Raw genomic sequence first — 22665 nt, forward strand, 5'->3', positions numbered from 1 at the left:
AAAGCTGTTCAGTTTACTATGAAGCTGAAAATAATATTGTAAGATACATGTTACACATAAATTTGAAGGCATTGCTATTGAGAGGAAATCTTTTCTTGGGAAATATATTTAAATGAGTAAATTGTATGTGATTTCAAGAGAAAGCATAATATATGGGGAAAAAAATACCTTTGGTATAGTTATTTCCAAAATAAACAATAAGACAGTCCAACTTCCCTTCATATTTGCATACTCTTACAAACTACTGATTTTTGCCTTAAAAAGAAGCTTTTAATGAGGTTTTGTGAAGCGTAACATGCTGGCATCAGCATATACCCTGTCTTCTCTAGTTTTCAAGCAAGAATATAATTTTACAAGAATAGAGGTAAGAAATTACATAACAAATGCTGAAAAGCACTTTCACATTTCTTTTCCAAAAGGAAATTCTTCATAAGGTGTTTACAAATTCTGAAATCCTTTCTTCCTTCTGCTACAGTCTGATTTTACTCAAGCTTGTTATGTATCATACGTATCACTATCTTGTAAGTATCTTCAGACATGGATTGTATGGGAACTAAGGAATCGGTCAGACCAAACGGAAACATGTCAGATAACCAGTACATACTATAAAATAATGAATATCCTTAATATGTATTACCATTTATCAATGCATTTCTGGCAGAAACTGTGAGTACATGGTAAGATTAAATCAGCACGCCCATCCATGCAGATGCAACATTCCTCTTCATCTGTCAACTGTTTAACCCTGCAGAAGAGAAGACAGTTTTTTCTCCCACATAACCAGTAGGTTTTATATCTATGCCCTAGTGACTACACTAGTTACTAGATTTTTCATAATAATTAATGGACAGAAAGGAACACCTGTGCTTATCTTCAAGGAACATGTAATTTTGTGAATGGACTAGTTACATCATCCCAGTCTGTCAGACATAGCCTAAGCTACCAACAAACAGTAAATGAACTAAACAAATCAGAATATGCATTTGTTTTTCGTCTCATGTGGTGCTTTCGGTGTTGCAATGGGTGATGCAAATCCTTTTTCATACCAACAAGGAAATGTGAGAAGTAATGGTTAAACATCACATGACTGGGCAAAAGAACAGAAACACTGTTTATGTCGAAGGCAGATCTGCCTTCCTTTCACGGAGTGTCAGGCTGAACTATTTCATAATGAAGTTTGTCAAATTTCTGTGCGCTGGCTTATACCTTAGATAAAAACGCACGTTGAGAGGATCACTAGAACGTATGTTCACCCATTTCACATGCCATCAGCTAAACTGCTCCTTAGACTGAAAAGGCTGGGTTTAGGTTATAATACAGTCCACATGGTTGTTCCTTCAAATTAGAACTCTCTCTCAATTTGACTGTTACCACAGCATTTCCAGATAAGCTTTTAGGTGGTGTTAGGGAACAGGAAAAAAAGTTTAAAAATTAGATCACTCCCTAGGACAGACATTTTCAATTTATCTGTCTTCATTTTTTTCCCAAATAATAGATATCCGTATCTAAAGTTCCTAGCAGGAGTATCTCACACATTTGCATTATCAAGATTGCCAAGCATGAAAATGTTCAGAGAATCCTCAGCTTTCACTGACCTAACTAGACATGTAAAGTTCTCTAATTTTATAGTCATAGCTCACTTCCAAGTCAGCCAAGTAAGTGTTCTGAATTTTTCAGGTCTTACAAAATTCCTAATTCTGGAATCCCTTCTGTGACTTGGGGTACAAAGGTAGCACTCTAGAAAGAATGGCAGAGACAGTCCACCTTACCTACTACTGACCGGACTGCTTTTGCTTAGAAATCTTGGGAGCTTGTCAAATATAGAGGAATTTTTTAACTGCAGAGATTACCCAGCCAACAGACAGCAATTAACATGCTTTTGTTTTATTCTTCAGTAGGTCCTTGGGGTTTCCTTGTCAACTTGCTCTTTGAGAAATTAGTTTAGAATGCTAGATTCTTTTTTTGTAGAATTACAGATGGTGATTTGCATACAGTGAGGAAACAGTCTGAAAAACCATTCCGATTAGCTCACTATGTTCTTTGGAGTTGTTCCCTTTCATTTCCCTTCCCCATGAAACTCTGAGTACTAACCTTTGATAACACTTCAATTTGAGACTTGCTGGTATGTATACAAGCAATGATAGTTAGATGCCCTATTTATAGTTTCTGGAACCTATGATTTAGCCATATGACTAAATTTCTTAAAAAATGGTAAAATACAAGAGTGACAAACTAAGGAAATGCTTGTCTCTTCGTTATCAGAAAGCATAAAACACGGATATTTTTGAATGCTCCAAATAGGAAGTGGGTGTTCTAGAGAATGAGGATATTATTCCGGTGGAAGAAGTTAAGATAAGAAGAAGAATGAAACAGATAATATTTGCTATTTTTGGACAGTGATGGCTAGCTCTCACAGAGCTGAAAAATGTCTCAAGGTGAGAAGAATTTAGGCAAATGGGAAGACATCACGGAAAACCAGAGTATTTCCTCAGTGTAAAATACTTCAAGGTGCTTCAGCCTGTATTTTGTTTAATGACTTGAAAAACTTGGGTAAGATACAAGCTCACCAAATTCCAGCATATTACCAGCATATTAGAACATTATACTCTATTTCTCTTGTTGTTATTTGTCACTAATACTATCTCAAGTGATGAAGTTTACAAACAGAAAGGATGCTCATCTCCCCCATATTAAAAGTCTCAAATTGAAAAAGAAACTCACCTAGGAAATCTCCTATCTATTCACTGACTTTAGCAATAGATAAAGTTATTTTGCATAAGCATCTGTGGGTTTTTTGTTTGAAGTAAAAAGCCATTTCCAGATACACCTGTGTTCTAGGATAACCATGTATCTTTGAGAAAGAGCAGGAAAATACATTTTCCAAACATGTTCACAATTTGCTACCTAATTCTAGCATTTTAATAACTCAGAACAGACAATACTTTATTTGTTCCCAAACAAGAGAAACAGGAAATTAAAAGAACACATTCTGCAATCCACTGACAGAAAAAACAGTGGGCTCTATCTGTAGAATGGCAACACAGCCAGTCCCTTTCTCATTCTAACAGCTGGAGTGTGACATTCTAAAGACAGTTAACTAGCTCAGCAACTTCCCCTGTTAAAATACCTGGCTACCAGCTCTTCATTGGTTGATATAGAGAACTATACCATTTACTACTTTTTCTTGTGAAACCTTTATCTCAGTTAAAACTGAATTAGAACTTTGAACTAATTCAGAAAGTTAAAAGTAAGGAATTACTGGTAGTGACATTTCCACATAGGGAAAGGGTGACAAGCTTACTGCTGTTCCATTCAGTTTGAACTGAAGTTATTGCAGGTGTTGACCTCAATCTTTCACTTTTCCTCTAGTTAACAAAGCAGGATGTCAACATGTGTAAGACAGTTCACATTTTTCCAGTCTTGCAAGTTAAATTATTACTATAACTTATGAGTGTCTAGTGGCAACAGATGGGAACTTTCACATGCCAAAACGTGAAAGAGGAAGAGAAAGTTTAAGTGGAACAATAACAAAATCTGTTTAAACAAACACTGTCAACCCCCCTAAATTTGTAGCTGCAGCTGATTCCATTTCCTCCTGTTTCCTTATTCAGGAGGTTCAACATATATCATGTTTATATTAGAATTAATCATTAAAATGGTTGTTCTGAAGCTAAGGAATGGTAGCACCAACAGCACTTCATTCAAGTGCACTATAGCTTTCCTGGTACGAGAGAAGGCATGCTATTCATGTCTGTGGTGATACAAGGTCTGCATCTGCCAAGAGCATGTGGTTTTGATCATTAGGTGTTAGTAGCTCAAGTTTAAACACAAATCCCAAAATATTTCTGTTGTAACTGTGGTCAGAAGCTAGAGTATATCAAAATACCTTCCCATCCAGAAGCTAGCCTGACAAGATGACACAGACATCAAACTCTCAGCAGCTTCTTCAGAAGTACCACTCTGCGCGAGAACTCCTGCTGCTTGACTGGTGATGTCTTTATAAAGTTGAATGAACTGATACAAGTTCAAGATTCTGGAAGCTTCTACGACGCCACTTGTTTTATTTATCTTAAGATATAAGAATTGTTTACAATTATATATCAGATTTTTACATGGCATTGCTCAAAATTCTTTTACTGCACTGCAATTCTCATGGCAGTAGCCACCTTCCAAAGTGTCCATCACTACACTAGCGAATTGCAGTCTGCCTCAATAAAGTTGAGACCTGCAAACACAGTTGTTTTATCATAAGGAATACCACAGTTAGGACTACATTTTTAAGGCAAGATAATTACCATCACTACTCAAATGAATTAAATTATGAATAGGGACCTAATGCCTAACAAATGGACTAAACTTAGAACAAAGGAGAGAATAATCAGCCATTTCATATTTGAACTTAAAATACCCTACAATGATGGCTGCCTTAATGAAAACCAAGAGCAAACAGAAAATTACAAACTGTCAGTTTCAAACCAAGTTTGAGAGTTGGCTTGCTTGAAACTTGCATGTTAAGGTTGCTCAGGACCATTTAAGGATGTTACTTGATAAGATATAGAGGGGAATAATCTCCCCATTAAAAAGAGCAAACTTAGTTTGAAGACCATGACAAAACTTACTCAGTTAAACACTTAATTTTTAGATTGGTTTTCTAAGGAATAAGAATACATACAGTTACACTAGCTCAACTAATAATGCTTGGAATTGCTGATTAACTTTTACTATCAAACTATATAGTTCCCAGTTTGTTGTAGTATTTCATTATCATGACCTGACCTCACAAGTAATCAGAATTCCTAACTAATGGGCTGCATTGGAAGATATTCCTTTAAACTCAGTTACAAACATGTTTTTGTTAACCTGCTTTTTGCAGAAATGTAAGACTTCAGACTTAATTTACCTCAAACAGTATCCTTGAATACATCATCTGTATATACTCAATATACACTATATATATAAAATATATAATATTTAAAATGTATGTAGCAGGTCTTGGATTTTACCAGTAAAGGTGATAATCCTCAAATACTCGTACGAACCCCCCTCACCAAATTAAAATTTTCAACAATCTTACTTTAGTGCATATTATCCGAACGACCACCTTCCAGAAAGCAGAAGAATCAGAACCAGGCTGCACTTCAAATAACAGATGTTTGTCTTGTCCAGAAGCCAATTTTGCAGTACTGAAATAAAGAATCATCTGGTTTGCACCACATGCTAGACATGCAAAGATCAGCAACCTTAGCTACTGTGGTATTATTTATTGTTCACCTATGTGTTATCGTTTAAGAGATTTTTATCAATATTGTCCAGAGACATGAAATTAATGACCTTAGCATGTCATTGAATATAAAATACGGTCCATTTCATTTTAAATTGCACAGTAAATTTCAGAAAATGATGTGCAAGTCTTTTGATCCAGTATCAGCAAATATCCTTTATAGATATTTTATATGCTTTCACTGCTTATTATAGTAATCATACAATCTTGTAGTCCAATCTAAAAAGGTTATTTCCTTACCATGTATGTAAAAAAAGCAGGCAAGTACCAAGAGATGCAGATGAGGTGTGTTTTTGTTAGTATATATTAACAATGAAGCAGTCAAGTGAAAGCTTCAGATGACCCTGAGAGTTTTGGGGGTTTTGTTGGTTTTTTTTTTTAATGGAACACAGACACAAAAGTCTATTCTATAAGAAGGAGAACAAACTATGTTACATTCAGGCTGAAGTAAGCACTAGAAGAAATAAAAAAACCCCTTGAGTAACAATGATATTTTGGAGTTAATCATACTGAGATATTCTTAGATTCTCAGGCAAAACATAAAGTAATGTCCTTCAAAATCTATTTATGTGTCTACCCAGAAGACACCTGTCTGTTCTTGAAGGTCATTCATAAAAGTATGACAGTCTACAAGACAATTTCTAAACTGAATACAAATTCACATTATAGTTAAATGTCAAACATGACTGAAAGCCATACACTGCAAAGCCCTTTATCAGCATGTATGTTTCCACTTCCTATAATTTTATATTAAAAATATTGGGTAAAAATGACAACTCTGCATTTTTTTTCATTTCTTTTTACCATCAATGTGGCAGTCAAACAAAATTCACACTCTGAAAAATCTTACTTATGCAGCCTTTTGTTTGGGATTATCTTGGTCACTGGATTCACATAGTAAGACATGCCTCATGTTTAATGAGGAACAGCACTGCCTGTCCACAGAGGTGGAAAAGATGGTCACAAATGGTTCTGTCTCAGGTTTACCTGCCTGCTGTAGCTGAATTGTCTTTATAGAGCTCACATTGCTACTTCCTATGAAAGGTCATGGGCAGAGAGGAAGCAGCACTGAATCTTTACATGGCTGGTGGAGGGGAAAGATTAAGGGAGACAGGTAACACTAACAAAAAGATACTGCTAAATGTCTACCTCTTGCGAACTAAGAGAGAAGCAACACTGGCTGGAAGAAGAGTACTGGAGAAAAAGTAAATTTCTGAAGGAGAAATGGCTTGGTTTTGAAGCCTAATTACAACCAGTACAGACACTTTAAAAGCTGCAGGAGACATTTCAAAACAAGATGGCCAGTCCTGACTTAGCCAGCTCAGAGGGATATATTGCATACAAGGTCTCTGTAAAACATGAAAAAAAACAAAGAAAACAAAGTAAGGCTTACACATCATTAAGTTCAGCTACTCTTCCCAGAAACTCTTCATACGTTAGGAAACCACTTTCTTGAACCAAAGAGGCATGCTTTGCTACTTTTTCTGGCAACTTGTTAATTACAGTTTGTGTGTGGTTTGAAATTTGTTGACCCATGGTGAAGTTCTTCACCTCAGTTCCGTAGAACGAAGTTCTCATTCACTTGTAGAGTCTCTGCTAAAAATATTTTAGAGAGTTACATTTGTGTGTTTTACAAATGGCTACTCTCTTTCTTTTAGTGTAAGAGTTTAACTACCCACTACACAGTCTAATTATTCTACAGTAACAGAACCTGAACAGTCAAAGCGGAACACTTAGAACAGACTGGAATGTGGCATTAACAGCTTACAAAAGAAGTATTATTTTGATTACAGCAATACTTAAAGTGAGTATGCTCACTTTTATGAAGATTCTTCAGCAACTCCAATGTGCACATATAAATAAATCCGGTGGAATGGAAAATAAAATCTTAAGATGACAATGGTAGTTTATATCAATTTTTGGTTTTCCTAAATATTCGTGCATGTGAAATTCAGAATGTCTACAAATAAGCATATCAATGTTTGTTTATGCACAGACATTACATTAGGAATTAGCTTTCTTACATCAGACTGACACTGGCAGATCAAAAGAACTCTCACAGCATTCTTAAACTGGTAAGCCAATGAATGGCATCAGTATAAATCAATTTAGAAATCTCCCTATCTGCACAAACCACCACTCAAATTCAGGATGTATTGCAGAATTGACTCGCTCAAACCTCTGCAACTTCAACTCGTTTTACCCTTCCCTTACACTCGTATCGTCTTCCCCAAAAGTCTGCATAAGGATCTATCCTATGTCTTCTGACTCTTTATCCATTTTTTTCCCTTGAACCCCCTCATTTGGCATTTCTCCAAAATTCCTCCTGGCTCTTTGTCTCAAAATGGCAGAGGCATGCAAATTAATTCTGTTTGTACAGAGTTCATCGTTTGTAATGCAAACCAAACCAGTAGTTTCACACCATTTTAAGACTTCTAAAGACAGATGTCTGCAATGGCAAGCTAACTGCAGAATATCAACCTTAACTTAAACATTGAATATCTGACATTAGGTACATTACAAACACTTCACAAGAGAGACATTATAGAAAAACAGAACTTCATCCTGCATGTACATATATATAGCTGCATTTGGGCATAAAACTGTCCACGAACATGGTCTACAGCTATCAAGATCTTGTCCTGGTGTAAGAAAAACACAGCACACATGAAGTGAGTTTATATCAGAACATGCTACAAACTGTTCTGGTATGTCACACAAGAGAATAAACTTCCAATTTAATGTTTGAATTTTGACCAAATTCTGTTCTCAGACACCTGTATTCCCACTCAAGTGACTTTTCTCCTTCCAAACTGCCCTCCAATCACCTCCTCTCCACTATCTGGGCCTTGTGTTTGCTGAGCATACACCCAAAAGATACACTTGACTCACAACCTCTCCGCAGCATAATCTCTCACTCGTTGAACACAGCTCGAACCCTTATCTTCTGGTTTCTGTGTGCTTCCTGTGGCTGAAATGCCGCCCTCCTGCGGAAGCCAAGTGCCATGTGTGAGTCTACCGAACTAATAAGATCCTACCACAGAAAAGTTTGGCCAAAAAAACCCCTGCAAACATGCTTGCAAAGTGTTTCCTTTGGTGCAATCCTCAAGATCAGCAATATCCAAAGCTATACACAGATAAATGGGGTGTACCATGAGGCCTCTCCGTAAGGAGGGGACAAGGATGTGGGCGCTGCCGACCGCCCCCAACGGCCGGGGCACGACACCTGCCTTCACCTCAGAGCTTAACCGCATTCAACGGCCGCGCCCGAGACGGCCCGCGCGCACAAGCCCACCTGCGTCACGCCCGCACCCGCCACCTCCCTGCGTTTCGTACGGTAACCCCCTAAGCGACCCTTCCCGCCCCGACGGACGCGGCAGCGAGGCCCGGCTGAGGGGGGCGGCCGGGCTTTGCTCTGAACAAAAAGCACCCAACAGCTTCGCCCGACCCGGGCCTCGCGCTTCCCCCAGGGCGCCGTGGCTGCGGCCTGCGGACGAAGGGGGCCCCACCAACAAACCTCACCCCAGCGCCCCAGCATCCTGCTCGCCGCCGCCCCACGGGCACCGCAGCGAGGCCGCGCCCCACCGCGACCCGACCGTCGGCTCCCGGCGCAGGCGCAAGGGACGGCGACGGCGGCTGCTGGCGCGGGTCGGTGACGCCAGCGCGCGGTTCGCGCAGTTGCCGAGACATAGCGGACGCCGCGGTGGGGGCGAGGCGCGGGGCCCGCCCCGCAGGGATCCTCGGCAGTCGCAGGCCGGGGAGAAGAGAGGAGGGAAGGAGAGAGGAGAGGGAGAGGGAGAGGGAGAGGGAGAGGGAGAGGGAGAGGCGGCATTGCCGGGGCCGTGCCAGCCGTTCTCGGCGCTACCCGGGCTGGAAGAGCATGGCGCGCAGGGGAGTTGGCGGTCGCGCTGCGGTTGAGCGGAGCAGAGCCCGGCTGAGCATCCTTTCCGTTGTGCAGTGGGGATGGTGTACAGAGCTGTTTCATTGTGAGAAAAGCCCCATAATTGCTTGACTAATCAACACGAGGTAACTTGCTGCAAACGGGCCTTGCTGTGTCCTCAGCAGGTTGCTTTTCAGTACTGCACAGCTCAGCGTTCCCATCTTCTGAGGGGACATAAGACTGCCTGTACTATCTACTCTTTTCTGTGAGCTCTAATAAATAACAGTTTAAGTGATACTTCTTGGGGTCTGAGTGCCTACCGTGGTGGGATCACCACAGGCCAGCTACTGCTACTACTATTGTAACTACTACTACTCCCTGCTGTAACGGGTGAGGAAGAGAGCACCCGTCAACGTGGAGGATGTGGGAGCTGGATGCATGCAGCAAAGGTCAGTGCTCACTGACCTTTTTGCAAAATGACCCAACACCCATAAATAATAACAAGCTGTTAAGGAACAGAAATCCTAGAACATCCTCTAGGTCAGCAGCATCCTGATGCTTGAGGGTTTAATTCTAGAGGTTTGTTGTTTTGGTTTTTGTTATTTTTTTAATTTAAAGAGGAGAAAAGGAGTAGTACTTCCCCTTCCTGCCCGTGTCTGTTCACACACAGACAAACGCACTTCCCATGACAAAGGCAACCCTGTATTCCAGACAGGGACTGGGTTGGACTGGGAACCTTGCTGTATTTCCTGTAGGCTAACCACCCCTTTCGCCTAAGGTCAGCAAACATCTGTAACCTCGGTGTGGGAATGTGAGCAGTGTTACTGTCAAATGGCTAATGCAAACTGTGATCTCCTGCTAGGGGGAATGAATTATTTGTCCAAGACAGTTAAGCATAGTGCCATTTCTGAGATGTCAAGGAACTTCATAGCTGTTGAGAATGTGTCGTAAAAAAAGCATGACACTTGAGAGAAGTCAGAAACTTAAGAGAAATTCTTCATTAATTTTCTGCTACTACTGGTTAATGGTTTGGTTTTTTTATCACTTTCTGTCTAGGACTTAAGTAAACGTTTCCTGTGTGCTTTGTAGTGGTACATCTCTTGCAATTCTATTAAACACTAAGCAAGAATGTTTTGTACTCTAATGCAAATGTGACTGAGTAGTACTCATTATATACAGAGAATATCAAATGCAGTATGTGTTGATTAGTCCTTACAGCTGCCTTTTACTACTTACGGAAAAGTGTAATAGGTTCCTTTTAGCCTTTGTAGTGTTGGCATAAATCGTCTGTTAGAAAGGAGGGGCAGATCAAACTGTGTGCATGGGCCAGGTGTCGGTGTGAAGGTTGGGAGGATAGCTAGCTAAGTTTTTAAGGTACATGATAAAACAAGACATTTACAGGTTAAGGCAATATCCTATTATATCAGCTAACATAGATTTTTTTTAGAAAGTAAACACTACAGGGTGAGGAGGGAAACACCTTATTTAGATCTAAAATAGAAGCAACAAACTTCCAGCTGGAGTGGAACTAGAGAACAATTTTTTGCATTTCTTTAGGTGTGAATAGACAATCTGAGAGAAGAGGAAGTTCATACCTTCTGGATTCTACCTGGATCAGGGGTAATATTAGCAGTATCGATCAAGAGAAGTGATAATTGTCTCTTGGTGGAGGGGAAAAGAATAAACAGGTAATGTTTAATATCTAAAACATGGAAAAGAGCTAGAAGAGAAATTGTTACAAAAAAGTCCAAAATTACCTGGAATCCACTAGTGCTGCCTGTGTCCTTAAGCCCGTTTGCTATTCTGACACCATCATATCAAATGTTGGCTGTGGCCCTTCGTGGCGGCCTTATTCCTGCTGTCTACTCTGACTGCCCATACAGCACACAGCACTTTCATTCAGGTTGCCAAGAGAGATACATGGCATTACTGCAGTATTTTGCAAGGAGAGGCATTACTTAACTGAGTGGGAAGGCTGTATCTAGTGTTTTCCTCTGTTGCACATTCTCTTGCTGAAATTCTATTGTTGGACATCTGAAATTAGCATTTCTTAGAGCTGTACCAACTCAGTCTTTCTGTAGTGTTATGGCTTTAATGGCAGTGGTAGACTGTGTATCAACAGAGGCTAGACTTTTGGAGCCATGAAATATTTATGAGCTATCAAAAAAAAAAAAGGGGGGAAAGAAAAAAGAAAGATCCACTATTAGCCATACAGTATAACTCACTATCTGGTATCTAGTGGAATATATAACCACAGGGCAATTTTTAAATTTCTCTGAATAAAAAATAGTTCATAACCCAGTATCCTACACTACAGAAAAGACAATATAGGTGAGCAGTTCTATTACTGTTTTATTTAAGACTGTGTTTTTCAGGCGGCTGGATCTAAAAAGAAACTTTCTTTCCCATAATAACCTCCTTCACATATAAATAGAAATTAACCAAACCATTTATTCAAGAAAATATTTGATAAATTGCTAGTATTGTTCTATTATAACAACCAATTATTTCTGTAACATTAAGGTTATCTGAGCTCTTTTTACTGTGAGACAGTTTTAATGAGAATAAACTTTCCAGACAAACATATCTACCTTACTTTAATTTTTTATGAAGTACTGTAAACGTCCCATACCACTGGAGATCTTTATTATGAAAGCCACACTTAAATCTACATAGAAGATCTTAAATATAACTGTTGAGATACAGTTAAAGTTTCCCCCCCAACAAATACCTGATGCAGAAGAATGATACAGGTTTTAATAAATAAAACAGTAAATTATGATATGATGAAGATATCTAAGAAAGTTATTCATTGCTGTATGTATATAAACATTGGCATCTTTGTACCCTTGGGTATTTGCATGACTGTGGGTAGGTTGTTTGATATTTTTACTCACTTGTAAACAGACTTCTTCTGTTTGTAAACAGACTTTTTAAAAAAGGTATGCAACTACTTAATGGAATTAAGCTAATTGACATTACGTTAGCAGAGATCCTCCAGCCAGATAAAAAAATCCCTCTTTTCATTACATATTGAACTGAATTCTGTGCAAATAGTTAACATATTGCATGTCATTAATATCATATTCCTAATTACTTCTTTATTAAAGATGAAAAATGAGCTGCATCATGGATTTTTTATTTCAAGTAAATAATATTCCATGTTCTTCTGCAACAGTATTTACAGCTAAAGATGTAATTATAAAAAAAACCCCAGGTTTTCATATGTTAAGATAGAGAAAAGATGAGTATTTACAATCACCCATGTTGAAAAGCATTGTGAAGTTCAGTGCACTTCGTTTTATACTTCTGTCAAGAAGTGTACATTCTTCCACTTAAACTTCTGCTTCTAGACATTGTACTGTGGCTTCAGGCTTGGTTTTAGACTCTTCTGTGTTTTTACCATTCTTCTTCGTTTCCTTCTCAGCAGCTTTGTCATTTGACTTAGCCTCTTTAAGAGCAGTTGTTTCAACCATTTCTTTTTGCTGATTCTTGTTTGAAAACGGGAAGGTTTTCTTGTACCTTTGGATAAAAAAAAAAGGATAGTAAAGCAGAAACACTGACATAGTTTAATAGTATCACTCAAGAAATAAAGTGAAAAATATCTAGAATTAACTTTCTTTGCCTTACTGAAGCAAAAGTCTCATAGAGAATAGTGGCATGCTAGATCATTGTGCTTTTTCAAGCAGTGTGCTTTTTAAAGCAATATTTTTGTATTTTTTTAAAAAACAGACAACGTATATTAAGGATTCATGGTACGTAACAATAGAGCTATCTGGGCTAGAATGTGAGAAATGCACACAGCTTTCTGATACGATTTAATGATGCACTGTGTTGAAAATATTTACACATGACAAATGAACTCCACAATTTTTTTTTCTGAACACAGTCATAGTCCAAGAATAAAAAATTTTACCTTGAGTCTGACATAGAAAGAAACAAGAAGAAAACTGCATGAACAGACTTGTATACTTGTATACAAACAGACAGACACTTCAGTGTTGCTGTTTGGCACACTTGGTTTCACACTAGGTATGATTGACTAATCAAAAATAGGCAATATTTGTCTTTGGTTCCTTTTCTAAGGCAGGGAATGGCAACACAACAATAAACTTTATCTGCATAATAACAGGGTTTAAGATTTTGTTCTTTGTGCTACACTGTTATGTCATTATCATTAGTTCTCTGCTCTTTACCTATATATTTAAAATATTCACTGGTTGTACTCTAGGAGTTAACGCAGTCCAAGAGAAAAAAAAAAAAAAAGACAAAAAAGACAGACAAAGACTTACTTTTTGATATAGCAGACTGCTAGAACAACTGAAATAATGAAGAAGATGACTGCCAGTACAAGAAGTGCAGTAGGGATACCTAGAGATAAAAGTAGGGTAGGCACAGAGTTTTTATATGTACTTAATTCTGACTTTCTAAAGGCTCATGAGCACAAATCCAGATTCTTCTAAAAACAGCCTAGAGTAAGAAGTACATAAACATCAACTCAAGAATAGAGGCATTAGGAATCTCACAAGGTTAGTTATACTCCAGCTTATTTTTTTCAAAAGACTAAAACCAGGTATTTAGGTAATCCCTGACAGATGTTTGTCTAACCTGCTCATTGGAGGGTTTTTACAACTTGCCCAGAAAACACATTTTTACAGTTAGAATGGTTTTTCTCATATTTAGCCAATTTTTCAGTGGTTGTATATTAGAACTACTTATTCACACCCCACATCTCAAGAACACCTCCATATTTGGAGAATAACAGTTCTTAAAACTTTCTTGGCTGCTTCTGTTTTTTAAGAGCCTGCTGAGTTTTCCATTACTCTGAGCACATGGTGTTTGCTAATACATTTCTCAGAAATGTATTCATCCCGAATCCCATTAACCAGAATGAGCTTGCACCATTTCATATGAAAGTATTAACAAAAAGTATAAGATCTTACTTCTACTTTGAAATTATTTAAAGATCCTCTGTCTTATAAGCATTGCTTTTGCAAAACCCTAAGACTCATATTCTGTGGATGCTGGAGTAACAAACAAAAATAACAGTAAACGGTTTTGCTACTAACATCTACAAAAAGTAGCTCTTCTGATTAAATAGCTACCATAAATAGCCTTTACCTCCAAAGACAACAGCATCATTCTTAAAGGCAGCATGGGAAGTATAGTTAGGAGAGTCAATTGGTGAGTATTCCTCTGGCATTTTTGTAGTAGTCCCCTCGGTTGGTAATACAGTTTCAGTTATACATATTACACGAAATTTTATATTTTTCAGGGTTTGTTCTGTCTCAGTCACATTGGGCACTGCTGTGATGTTCTCAGTCAAATCGAAGCCTGAAGATGCAGTTAAGTCCGTTCGTGCACTTGATGAAGGTAGCATGGTTGTAGTTGGATCTGGTATACATGAGTTTATCTGAACATCTGCAGCAGGGAAAAGAAATATATAGGAGTTGTGTTGGATGTTAGTTTTGTACTTACTGTACACACGTTTATTGAAATTGTTCCTCAGTCATTCCCTTCTGGAAATTATTATTTACTTATTCACAAAAGCCTTACCCAAATCAGGCACGCTTATTTCAAACTGTGGCTACAACCCAGATTACCCACATTTTATAATTACTCACATAGTTAAACACCTTTTTGAGCAAGTGCAATGCGCATTTTATAAATGCATACCAAGAACAAGATTCCTTAAAAAAGTACTTAGAATAATAACGCATATAAAAAACAACAGGATGACCTCCTGCAGAGCAGGAGCTTTAACTAAAGATCCAAGATTAAAAAATATTTCTATTATGTTATATGTATGTATGTTCAAAACATATGCATGCACTGTTGATACTTGGAAAACTACTTCAACTTAATGGGACAAAAGTAGCCCATAAAACTTTCGGGTAAACCAGGCACCAGCATGAGATAAAAAAGTGACACAATTCTGATAGGGGCTAGAAAGAAACGAACTTCAGGCACACTCTGAAATTAAGTCATTTAAATGGTGCGGATGTTGTCGATGTAGAAATATGAGTGCAAGTGGACTTTTGCATGTAAATGAAAAAGCTGAGTTCTGAATCAGGCTCATTTGAAAATGTGAACTTCACTTTTCTAGTGAAGTTTTCTATATTCTGTAAAGCTATAAAAATTTCACTAAGGTAACAAGCAGATTACAACATAAATAACAGGGAAATGACGTAGGTACTGTTCTCCACATGAATCCCCATGGGAAGCCTGATGACGCAGTTACATTCACAGAATAAAAAGCTAAATTGCTTTTTACTTTTTCCACTACAGTTTTCAAGTGATTTTGGCATTTCTTTGGCATGAAGAAAAATTGACAGAAAAAGCTTCTGCCAAATATTTTTTGGTAAGAAATGCCTAGAAGAGGCACCAGTTAGGCAAATAAGATAAAGTGCAGAATCAACCTGATGTTAAATATACATTATTTTCTAACCATTCAGTAAACTTAACTTTCTTCACATACTGTAATAGTAAACAAAGCAAATATTTAGGAATTCCTTAGCATTAGCCAAGCTACCTGGCATTTCTGATGCAGAATGACACGTATTTCATACACTGAAACACCATGTTGCATAGAAACAGAAAAAATAACAGTATCAATAGGAGCAGCTTCTTTTAGAGGATGTTGCCATAGTACTAATTCACCTATGCATTTATCAATAGAAGCTATGGACTTTCTATAGAGAAAAACTAAGTTAGCCCAATCCTGTCATTTTTAACTTTACAGGTCAGGTGATAAATCAGTATTTAACGGTGCTTTCTCTCTGTAGTGCTTTGTTAGCAGTCAGACACTTCATAAGCCAACTACTTGTATTACCTACCTTCATTCACTAAAATGGCTCAGGATCATGAAAAAAGTCCCACTGGGGAAGGCATGGCCTTTTCCCTAAGAGCTTTATCCTCAGTCTCGTAAGCTCCAATGTTCACAGTCACTAGACACTTAGATCTTTATATCATTTCATGGGCATATCTTGCATATCTGTCTTTCTCCACTCTTTCCAACTCTTGTTCATGTATCTTTCCTGAAAAATTTCAGGATTTTTTACATAATCTTTTGCTCTTGTTATCTAAAAGTCATTGGCAAGGTCTAGGGACTGATAAGAAATAATTGCCTGAACCTGTATATATGGTCTAATTACTGGGATAGTTGTTACGTAACCATAGATACGGGACACTAGCAGGAACACAATGCCTCTAGTTAAATACTTCGTTTTGGTTAATACCACACAAGTCATTAAGGAAAATACTGATCTGTTGTGCTGAGAAGATCTAACTTAAATCAAGGCCCAAGTTCCATTGTTGTGTCTTCAATCAGGGAATAGACAGTCAAGAACAAGGGGGAAGGACAGGTCCTTTCACACATGGGATGATGCATATTAAAGGAAGCTGTTTGACTATACCGACAATAGATTGGGAACCTAGTTCTGTCGTCTCTTGGCTGTTCTACCTCATATTTTAATTTAATTTAATGGATAAATTTCTGTTAATCCTAAAACATTCAGCTTTTCCTGAAGTATTCCTCTGTTAGTCTTTTTGCAAGAAAACACACACCACACACAGACACCATGGATAAAGATTTGATTTACTATTGTTCAAATTAATGTGCCTAAATAATCAAAACATATTAAGGGCATTGTCTTGACGTTACAGAATGGTAAAAGTAACTCTTCTTCAAGAGCTTTCATGGCAGCACCAAATTATTAATTTGGATTAACTGAAGTGACTATTTTGTATTTCTTGAAAGCTACAGAGCTAAGTACAGCTTGACAACATTTAAGATTAGGGGTAAGGGCCAACAAATTATAAGAACTTGTTATGATTTTTTTCATGCAGATACTAAAAAATAATAGAACCCAAACCAACACACAAAAAATGTAGTTGTCATGCTTACATACCTGAGGAATTGAAGCAGTAAACCATAAATGTTTTGAAGGGTTCAGCATACCATGGCACTAGTCCAACATTGCCCTTGCCACATTTCTTGTTGGATGTTATTCGAGGAATGACAACCAATCCATCTTTCACCCATCCATAGCTACAATGACAAGATCAGTCCTTTAAATATTAGATTTATCGCCAGCCTCAGATGCGTGTAGGTGTTCGCTAAAGGTAACAAGACACTAACAGATGTCATATACCTGCACGTTTCAAAGCCATGTTTCAGAGCCTTTTCAACTTGGTCTCTACTTGCCAATTGTAGATTCAGTTGATTACATGCATTACTTGCTTCTGAGAAATTCACTTTTTCCTCAAGATAAATTCCTACACCTTTGATCCTGCAAGGTGAAAGAATGGAACCTGTAATTCAGACATAAATATTCAAGGTTAGTATCTGAATATTAACATTTATTCCTCCTGAAGAATTTAAGATTACATTAAACTGAACTGAACACTGTTAAAAGTTTCTAGCTTGAAGATAGTAGAAAACAAATTTCTAGCAAAAGAAGACATACCTTAGAACATATTTTCTTAACACAATAATCTAGAGTTTTAAAGAGGTTTGGCTGTTGCTAGACTAAAGGCATGAACAGTTGGCATTTGAGTCATTACCTGGAGTCAGTTTCTTACTAAAGGCACTCTTATTTGTCATATATATTCATGCAAAATGGAAAGAGTAATTATACAAGGGGTTTTTTCCTTTTTTTTTTTTTTTAATTGAAATGATGAAACTAACAGTTGCACTGTGGCGCTGATTCTGTCAGTACACCATTCCTACCAGTATGAGTTCTATCAAAGAGATTCAACATAATTTTTAATGGAATTAATATACCAGTAAGAAAATACACCTATAAAGATTTATCATTCATATGTTCCTTATGGCTCCTAAACTTTCTTTTTCTTCCTAGCTGGCATGATGCATCCACCCTTCAGTCACTGTAAAGTGTTTAATTTACTGAATGCTTGGCAGGCAGCAGGAAAAGAGGGGGTAGGCCAGGTGAATTTATGACAATTTTCCCCATGTTTCCTCCATAGGCAGTTCATCCAGCTTTTTTAGATAGCCACAGCGGGCACACTGTTTCTGACATGTGCACCAGGAAATGCAGACCTTAGGTCTGATTACATCTGCTCTACTTCTTTAGTCTGTGTTAAGGACATAGGATAGAATTTAGGATTTGACATACACAAGGAGAAAGGATATTATTCTTTTGCCTCCATATTTCACCAGGAGCTTATACTGGAAAACAGATTATTTTTTTTTGTTTTTGGAGTTACATACAGTAATTGCCATATTAAATGATTCAACATTTAATTGCAAACATTTCAGATAACCAACAGCCACAGGTGTTACTTCCTTGTTCAATATGCTTTTCAGACTGTGTGCACACCAGGTGTGTACACTAATGAATAATTCATAAAAATCTATGCATCAGAATACAGGCAATCCACAAACTCTCAAGGCAGGATGAAGTGATGCCTGAGATTCACCAAGACTTCTTAGCAACAGAGGTTAAATTGAATTTTATGAATGAAAAGATAGAACTAGCAGCCAAGCCACTCCCATGATGAGAAGGGGATAGAAAGATGACTAAGCTTGTGTGGAGTGCTCAAAGTAAGACAAGCTTTTCACTCTTGCTCCCATGGGGTGTGGTAGATTTGGAAATGGTTTCTGGCAAGAGATGCATCTCTACCGTCCTTGCATTTAGTTTAATTGGACTTAAATTTTTGGAAGAGCAATCATTGAATTATTAGATGGATTTATCTCAGCAGTGATGAAGGGTGTGGCCTCCCATTAACACTTCTAGGTATGGTGTAGGTCGTCACATGGCAGGTGAGCCACTGAACACTTGAACGCTCTCCATAGCCAAATCATGGCTGCATCCAGCCCTGACTTGAGCATAAGACAAGCCCAAACATGCTGCGTGAGGATGCAGAGAAACCACATTGCACAATAAAGATGTGTCTTTAGGTATCAAGGACCTCAAGTCTACCCAGATAGTCCCATTGTGAATCATCCTCATGCTGTCAAATTTCTTTTTTCAGTCTGCCTGTCTTCATGAATGTCCTCTTGCATCTCTTCATTGTGGCCAAACTAGTCTTGTGCAGTGAGGTCAAACACTGGAGCAGGCTTCATAAAGAGATGGTCAATGCCCCAAGCCTGTCAGTGTTTAAGAGGCTTTTTGGACAATGCCCTTAACATGCTGTAACTTGTTCAGCCCTGAATTGGTCAAGCAGTTGAACTAGATGATCATGGTAGGTCCCTTCCAGCTGAAATAGTCTATTCTATTCTAGGTGTTCCAGTGTTAAGTTTTCTTGATTTCTTTTTGCTAACAGTCAACTCTCCAGGTTCTCATGAGAATCATTTCTGTTTTCCTGAATAACTCCCTATCTTAGCTGCTGAGGCACATCCCGCAATTCCTCTTAATTTCCAAGACACCATTCCTCCTCTAGGGTTTATGCTTAATTACTACTTTTCATGCTCAGACTTCCCTCTTATCGCTTACTTTGCCAGTTATTTTCCTATCTTCAGATTTGAGCCAATATAGCTATTAAAAAATGTAATGTTGAGAATGGAAGTTTCTCAATGACCAACTTCACAAATTTCAAATAAAGTTGAGCAGCTGAATGAATGGAATTTTCTGAAACCTGAGAAGGTTCCCTAGATACTTGTAAACTGTTGCAATCTTTAGTTATTCAAACATATACAAATATTTTTACATGAGAATTGCACGATACATAATAATTGCATTATTACATAGCAAAACTTTAGTACCATAAAATTAAATTTTAAGTGATAAGAAAAGAGACTGTAGGACATGAACCAAAACTGACCTTGGAATTTGCTAAGCCTTTTTAAAAAAAACCAGTGAAGTAAAATAAATGTTTTGGAAAAGTTACCAGTTTCAATCTAAATTCTAGGTGGTTTTACAGTGCGAAAAAGAAGTCCAGAAAGAGAACAATAGCCTCTTCAAGTCTTTTTATTTCTTCTTAACTCACCTCTGAACTCTGTTCTAAAGATGGCTGAGTTTGTATGAGAGAGAGACTAATCCTTGAGAAGCATATCATCCTTTTCGGTCCACAAGCTGCACACAGCTATATTTTAAGCTTTGCTCCTTTTAGTTAACCTACAAATAACAGGACATTCTCCTCCGTATTTTGATCTTGTGTGAAAAATAAGTTTTATTGAGAAAGGTGGGAAGACCTAGACAGAAGAATCTTACAAGATGACAAAATTGTCATAGGACAGGAAGAAAAGGGATTTTTGTAGGCTGTGGCTATTGGCTCTATTGTGCATTAGTTCTCTTGCTTTTTTTGGGAAGCTGTTGTTTCTATCACTTTGTCTTGCATCAGGCCCTCACTCTCATTTATTCAAGACTTTCCTTTGGCTGCTGATGTCAGGGAACAGCAAGAATGAGGCTGTTCCGCAAGGAAAGAGGAGTCAGGAGCTGAAGGCGACCACAGCACAGGCAGGAACAGTGCTCTCACTGATCAGGGCACAGTCCCACAGTACCTGAACAGCGGTGACAGTGGCAGGTTTCACTGGCCCCAGAGAGAGCAAGAGAGAGCAAGAGAGCAAGAGAATGAATCAGATGCAGGGGTCATCTGGAAAGTCCATCCTGGAGATAAGGCTACAATTTCAACAGGACTCGAGTTGAGCATCTGATTCACTCAGTCCAGGTTTCCTTCAGAAGCCTTTTAGCAGATTAGAAAAGAAATTGACTGCAACAATGGTGTATGCCCTTTTACACAGGTAGAACAAGCATTTACTCCTTGCAAATTACAGTGGAACATCTGGAAACATCTGATGTACATTGAGTTATCTGAAGATATCCTAGTAGCCTCTGCTGTTAGAACAAATTGCATCAACTGTGGAGTCTGAAGGAGAAGACATTCGAATTTTACTAACATATAGAAGAAAGTATTATATGACCTTGATTGAAAAAAAAAAGGTTCATATAATAATGTTTGAGGGTTGTCTAAGAACTGTGTGATAAAGTTGATGTTGGCAATTCCCTATGCTTTCAAACAAATAGTTTAGACAAAATAGGAACTTTTGTACTGTATAAACTAGAGACAGGTGAGGCTGGCGTGGAGATGAACGACAAGATCCCTGCCACACGTGTCCTTCAATCTTGCAAATCAAGACAGTGTCAGGATGTTGCCAAATTGGAGAAAACCGCTTTGCTTTAAGGATGGCATTTTAGCAGAGACACGCAGAATTAGTTTCATGCATGTTTCGCTCTTTGAGGACTGTACAAAACTGTTTGCTCTTGTATTTTAAATACAAAATAAAACCACATTTCAATAGATCTGAACTTAATCCTAAATTCAATACCAAATCTTTAAAACAAGCACTTCTGTAGCATTTATACCATAATGCTACAGCATTTAGACAGTAACTAAATTCGACTAACAATGAAAGTTCCCCTATATGCTAGAGTAGTTTTCATTGCACTGTATTCTCAAAACCCTGTGGTTTCCTGTGCCAGAAACACGTTTACACACACTCTTTTTCCCCCATTTTTGTTTGCAAATCTAGCTACTTTTTTTCCAAGTACTTTACTGTTCAACTAGGAGACTTAAAAAAGTGGAAATTTACATACCTGTTATGAAGTAATTTTGAGCCATGAATGTTGTAACCCAGATGAAAAACACTGCAGAGGTAACTCCAAAATAAGTTGCCATTGTCACCAACTCGTAAAATTAAGAAATTCAAGGTGATTTGTCTCCTCTGCTGAGAAAAGCTAAGGTGTTGATACTGTCAGATCACCTTTGAGATGACTTCTTGAAAGCGACTTCAGCTGTCGCTGCACTGCTTTGTAGAAAGAAATGTCAGAGCAAATGTGTGACTGTCCCACTCAAAGGTGAGGTCACTTAGTGGAAATCCCTAATCACCCTTTACACTTTCTTTCATGTAGGGCTTGCTGGAAAATTTAACTACTGCTGACTCAGAAAACACAGCTGAGGAAGGGAGATAAGACTGTTAGACTGCTAAGTCAGTAAATGCTTTGAAAGAACTTTTTCTGTTGCTACTTTTTCCTGTTTTACTGATTAACAGCTCATTACTCATGTTGTCTATTCATCTGGTAAATAAACCAAATTCTCTATTGTATCACTGCATGCCAGGCAGGAGTTTTCTTTTGAAATTGAAAAGGCATCCATTCCCCCATATCCTATGTGTCTTGATGTAGTACTTCTACATTCCTTTGAGTTCCAATGCAAAAATAGGTACCATAACACAGAGATAATATGATACCTATTCTTGAACAGATTTGGAGATACACTACCATAAATGGGGTTCCTGCTGCCTTTTGTGAAGTTGAAACAAATAGGGATTCCAGTAGCCTCATTCAAAATACAGATGATCCTTATAGCTGTAAAAGAAAACCTTCAGGAAGTCTTAGCAAATAAACTCAGGGTTTTTTTGCAGAGATTCCAACAAACACAGAGCAGGAATGGAGTTCAAGAGATCAGTTAGTTCCCTTTATTGTCAGTGGGATCAGCTGTATTTAGGTTATTCCTGACAGATGTTTGTTTAACCTGTTCTTAA

General features: G+C 37.9%; 2 protein-coding genes and 1 long non-coding RNA gene across 3 annotated transcripts; 1 reads left to right on the forward strand and 2 right to left on the reverse strand.

Moving 5' to 3' along the window:
* Positions 1 to 633: 633 nt before the first annotated feature.
* Positions 634 to 8902, reverse strand: RNF141 (ring finger protein 141). The gene is made up of 5 exons (XM_030483984.1): positions 8804 to 8902; positions 6675 to 6877; positions 5075 to 5183; positions 3887 to 4068; positions 634 to 745 (listed from the first exon to the last, which is right to left on the reverse strand). Exons 2-5 carry the CDS (start codon positions 6857 to 6859, stop codon positions 634 to 636), a joined length of 588 nt encoding a protein of 195 aa, XP_030339844.1. The 5' UTR covers positions 6860 to 6877; positions 8804 to 8902.
* Positions 8903 to 9111: 209 nt separating this feature from the next.
* LOC115607135 lies at positions 9112 to 11328 on the forward strand. Its single transcript, XR_003991094.1, has 2 exons — positions 9112 to 9610; positions 10719 to 11328. It is a non-coding gene; the product is annotated as an uncharacterized LOC115607135 (long non-coding RNA).
* A 462-nt stretch (positions 11329 to 11790) lies between these two features.
* LYVE1 (lymphatic vessel endothelial hyaluronan receptor 1) lies at positions 11791 to 22367 on the reverse strand. The gene is made up of 6 exons (XM_030483987.1): positions 21719 to 22367; positions 17315 to 17474; positions 17072 to 17211; positions 14283 to 14582; positions 13454 to 13532; positions 11791 to 12683 (listed from the first exon to the last, which is right to left on the reverse strand). The coding sequence occupies exons 1-6, from the start codon at positions 21798 to 21800 to the stop codon at positions 12497 to 12499; spliced, it is 948 nt and encodes a 315-aa protein (XP_030339847.1). The 5' UTR covers positions 21801 to 22367; the 3' UTR covers positions 11791 to 12496.
* Between the last annotated feature and the right edge of the window lie 298 nt (positions 22368 to 22665).

The sequence above is a fragment of the Strigops habroptila genome, chromosome 4, assembly GCF_004027225.2.
Source record: "Strigops habroptila isolate Jane chromosome 4, bStrHab1.2.pri, whole genome shotgun sequence".
NCBI classification, from domain to species: domain Eukaryota; kingdom Metazoa; phylum Chordata; class Aves; order Psittaciformes; family Psittacidae; genus Strigops; species Strigops habroptila.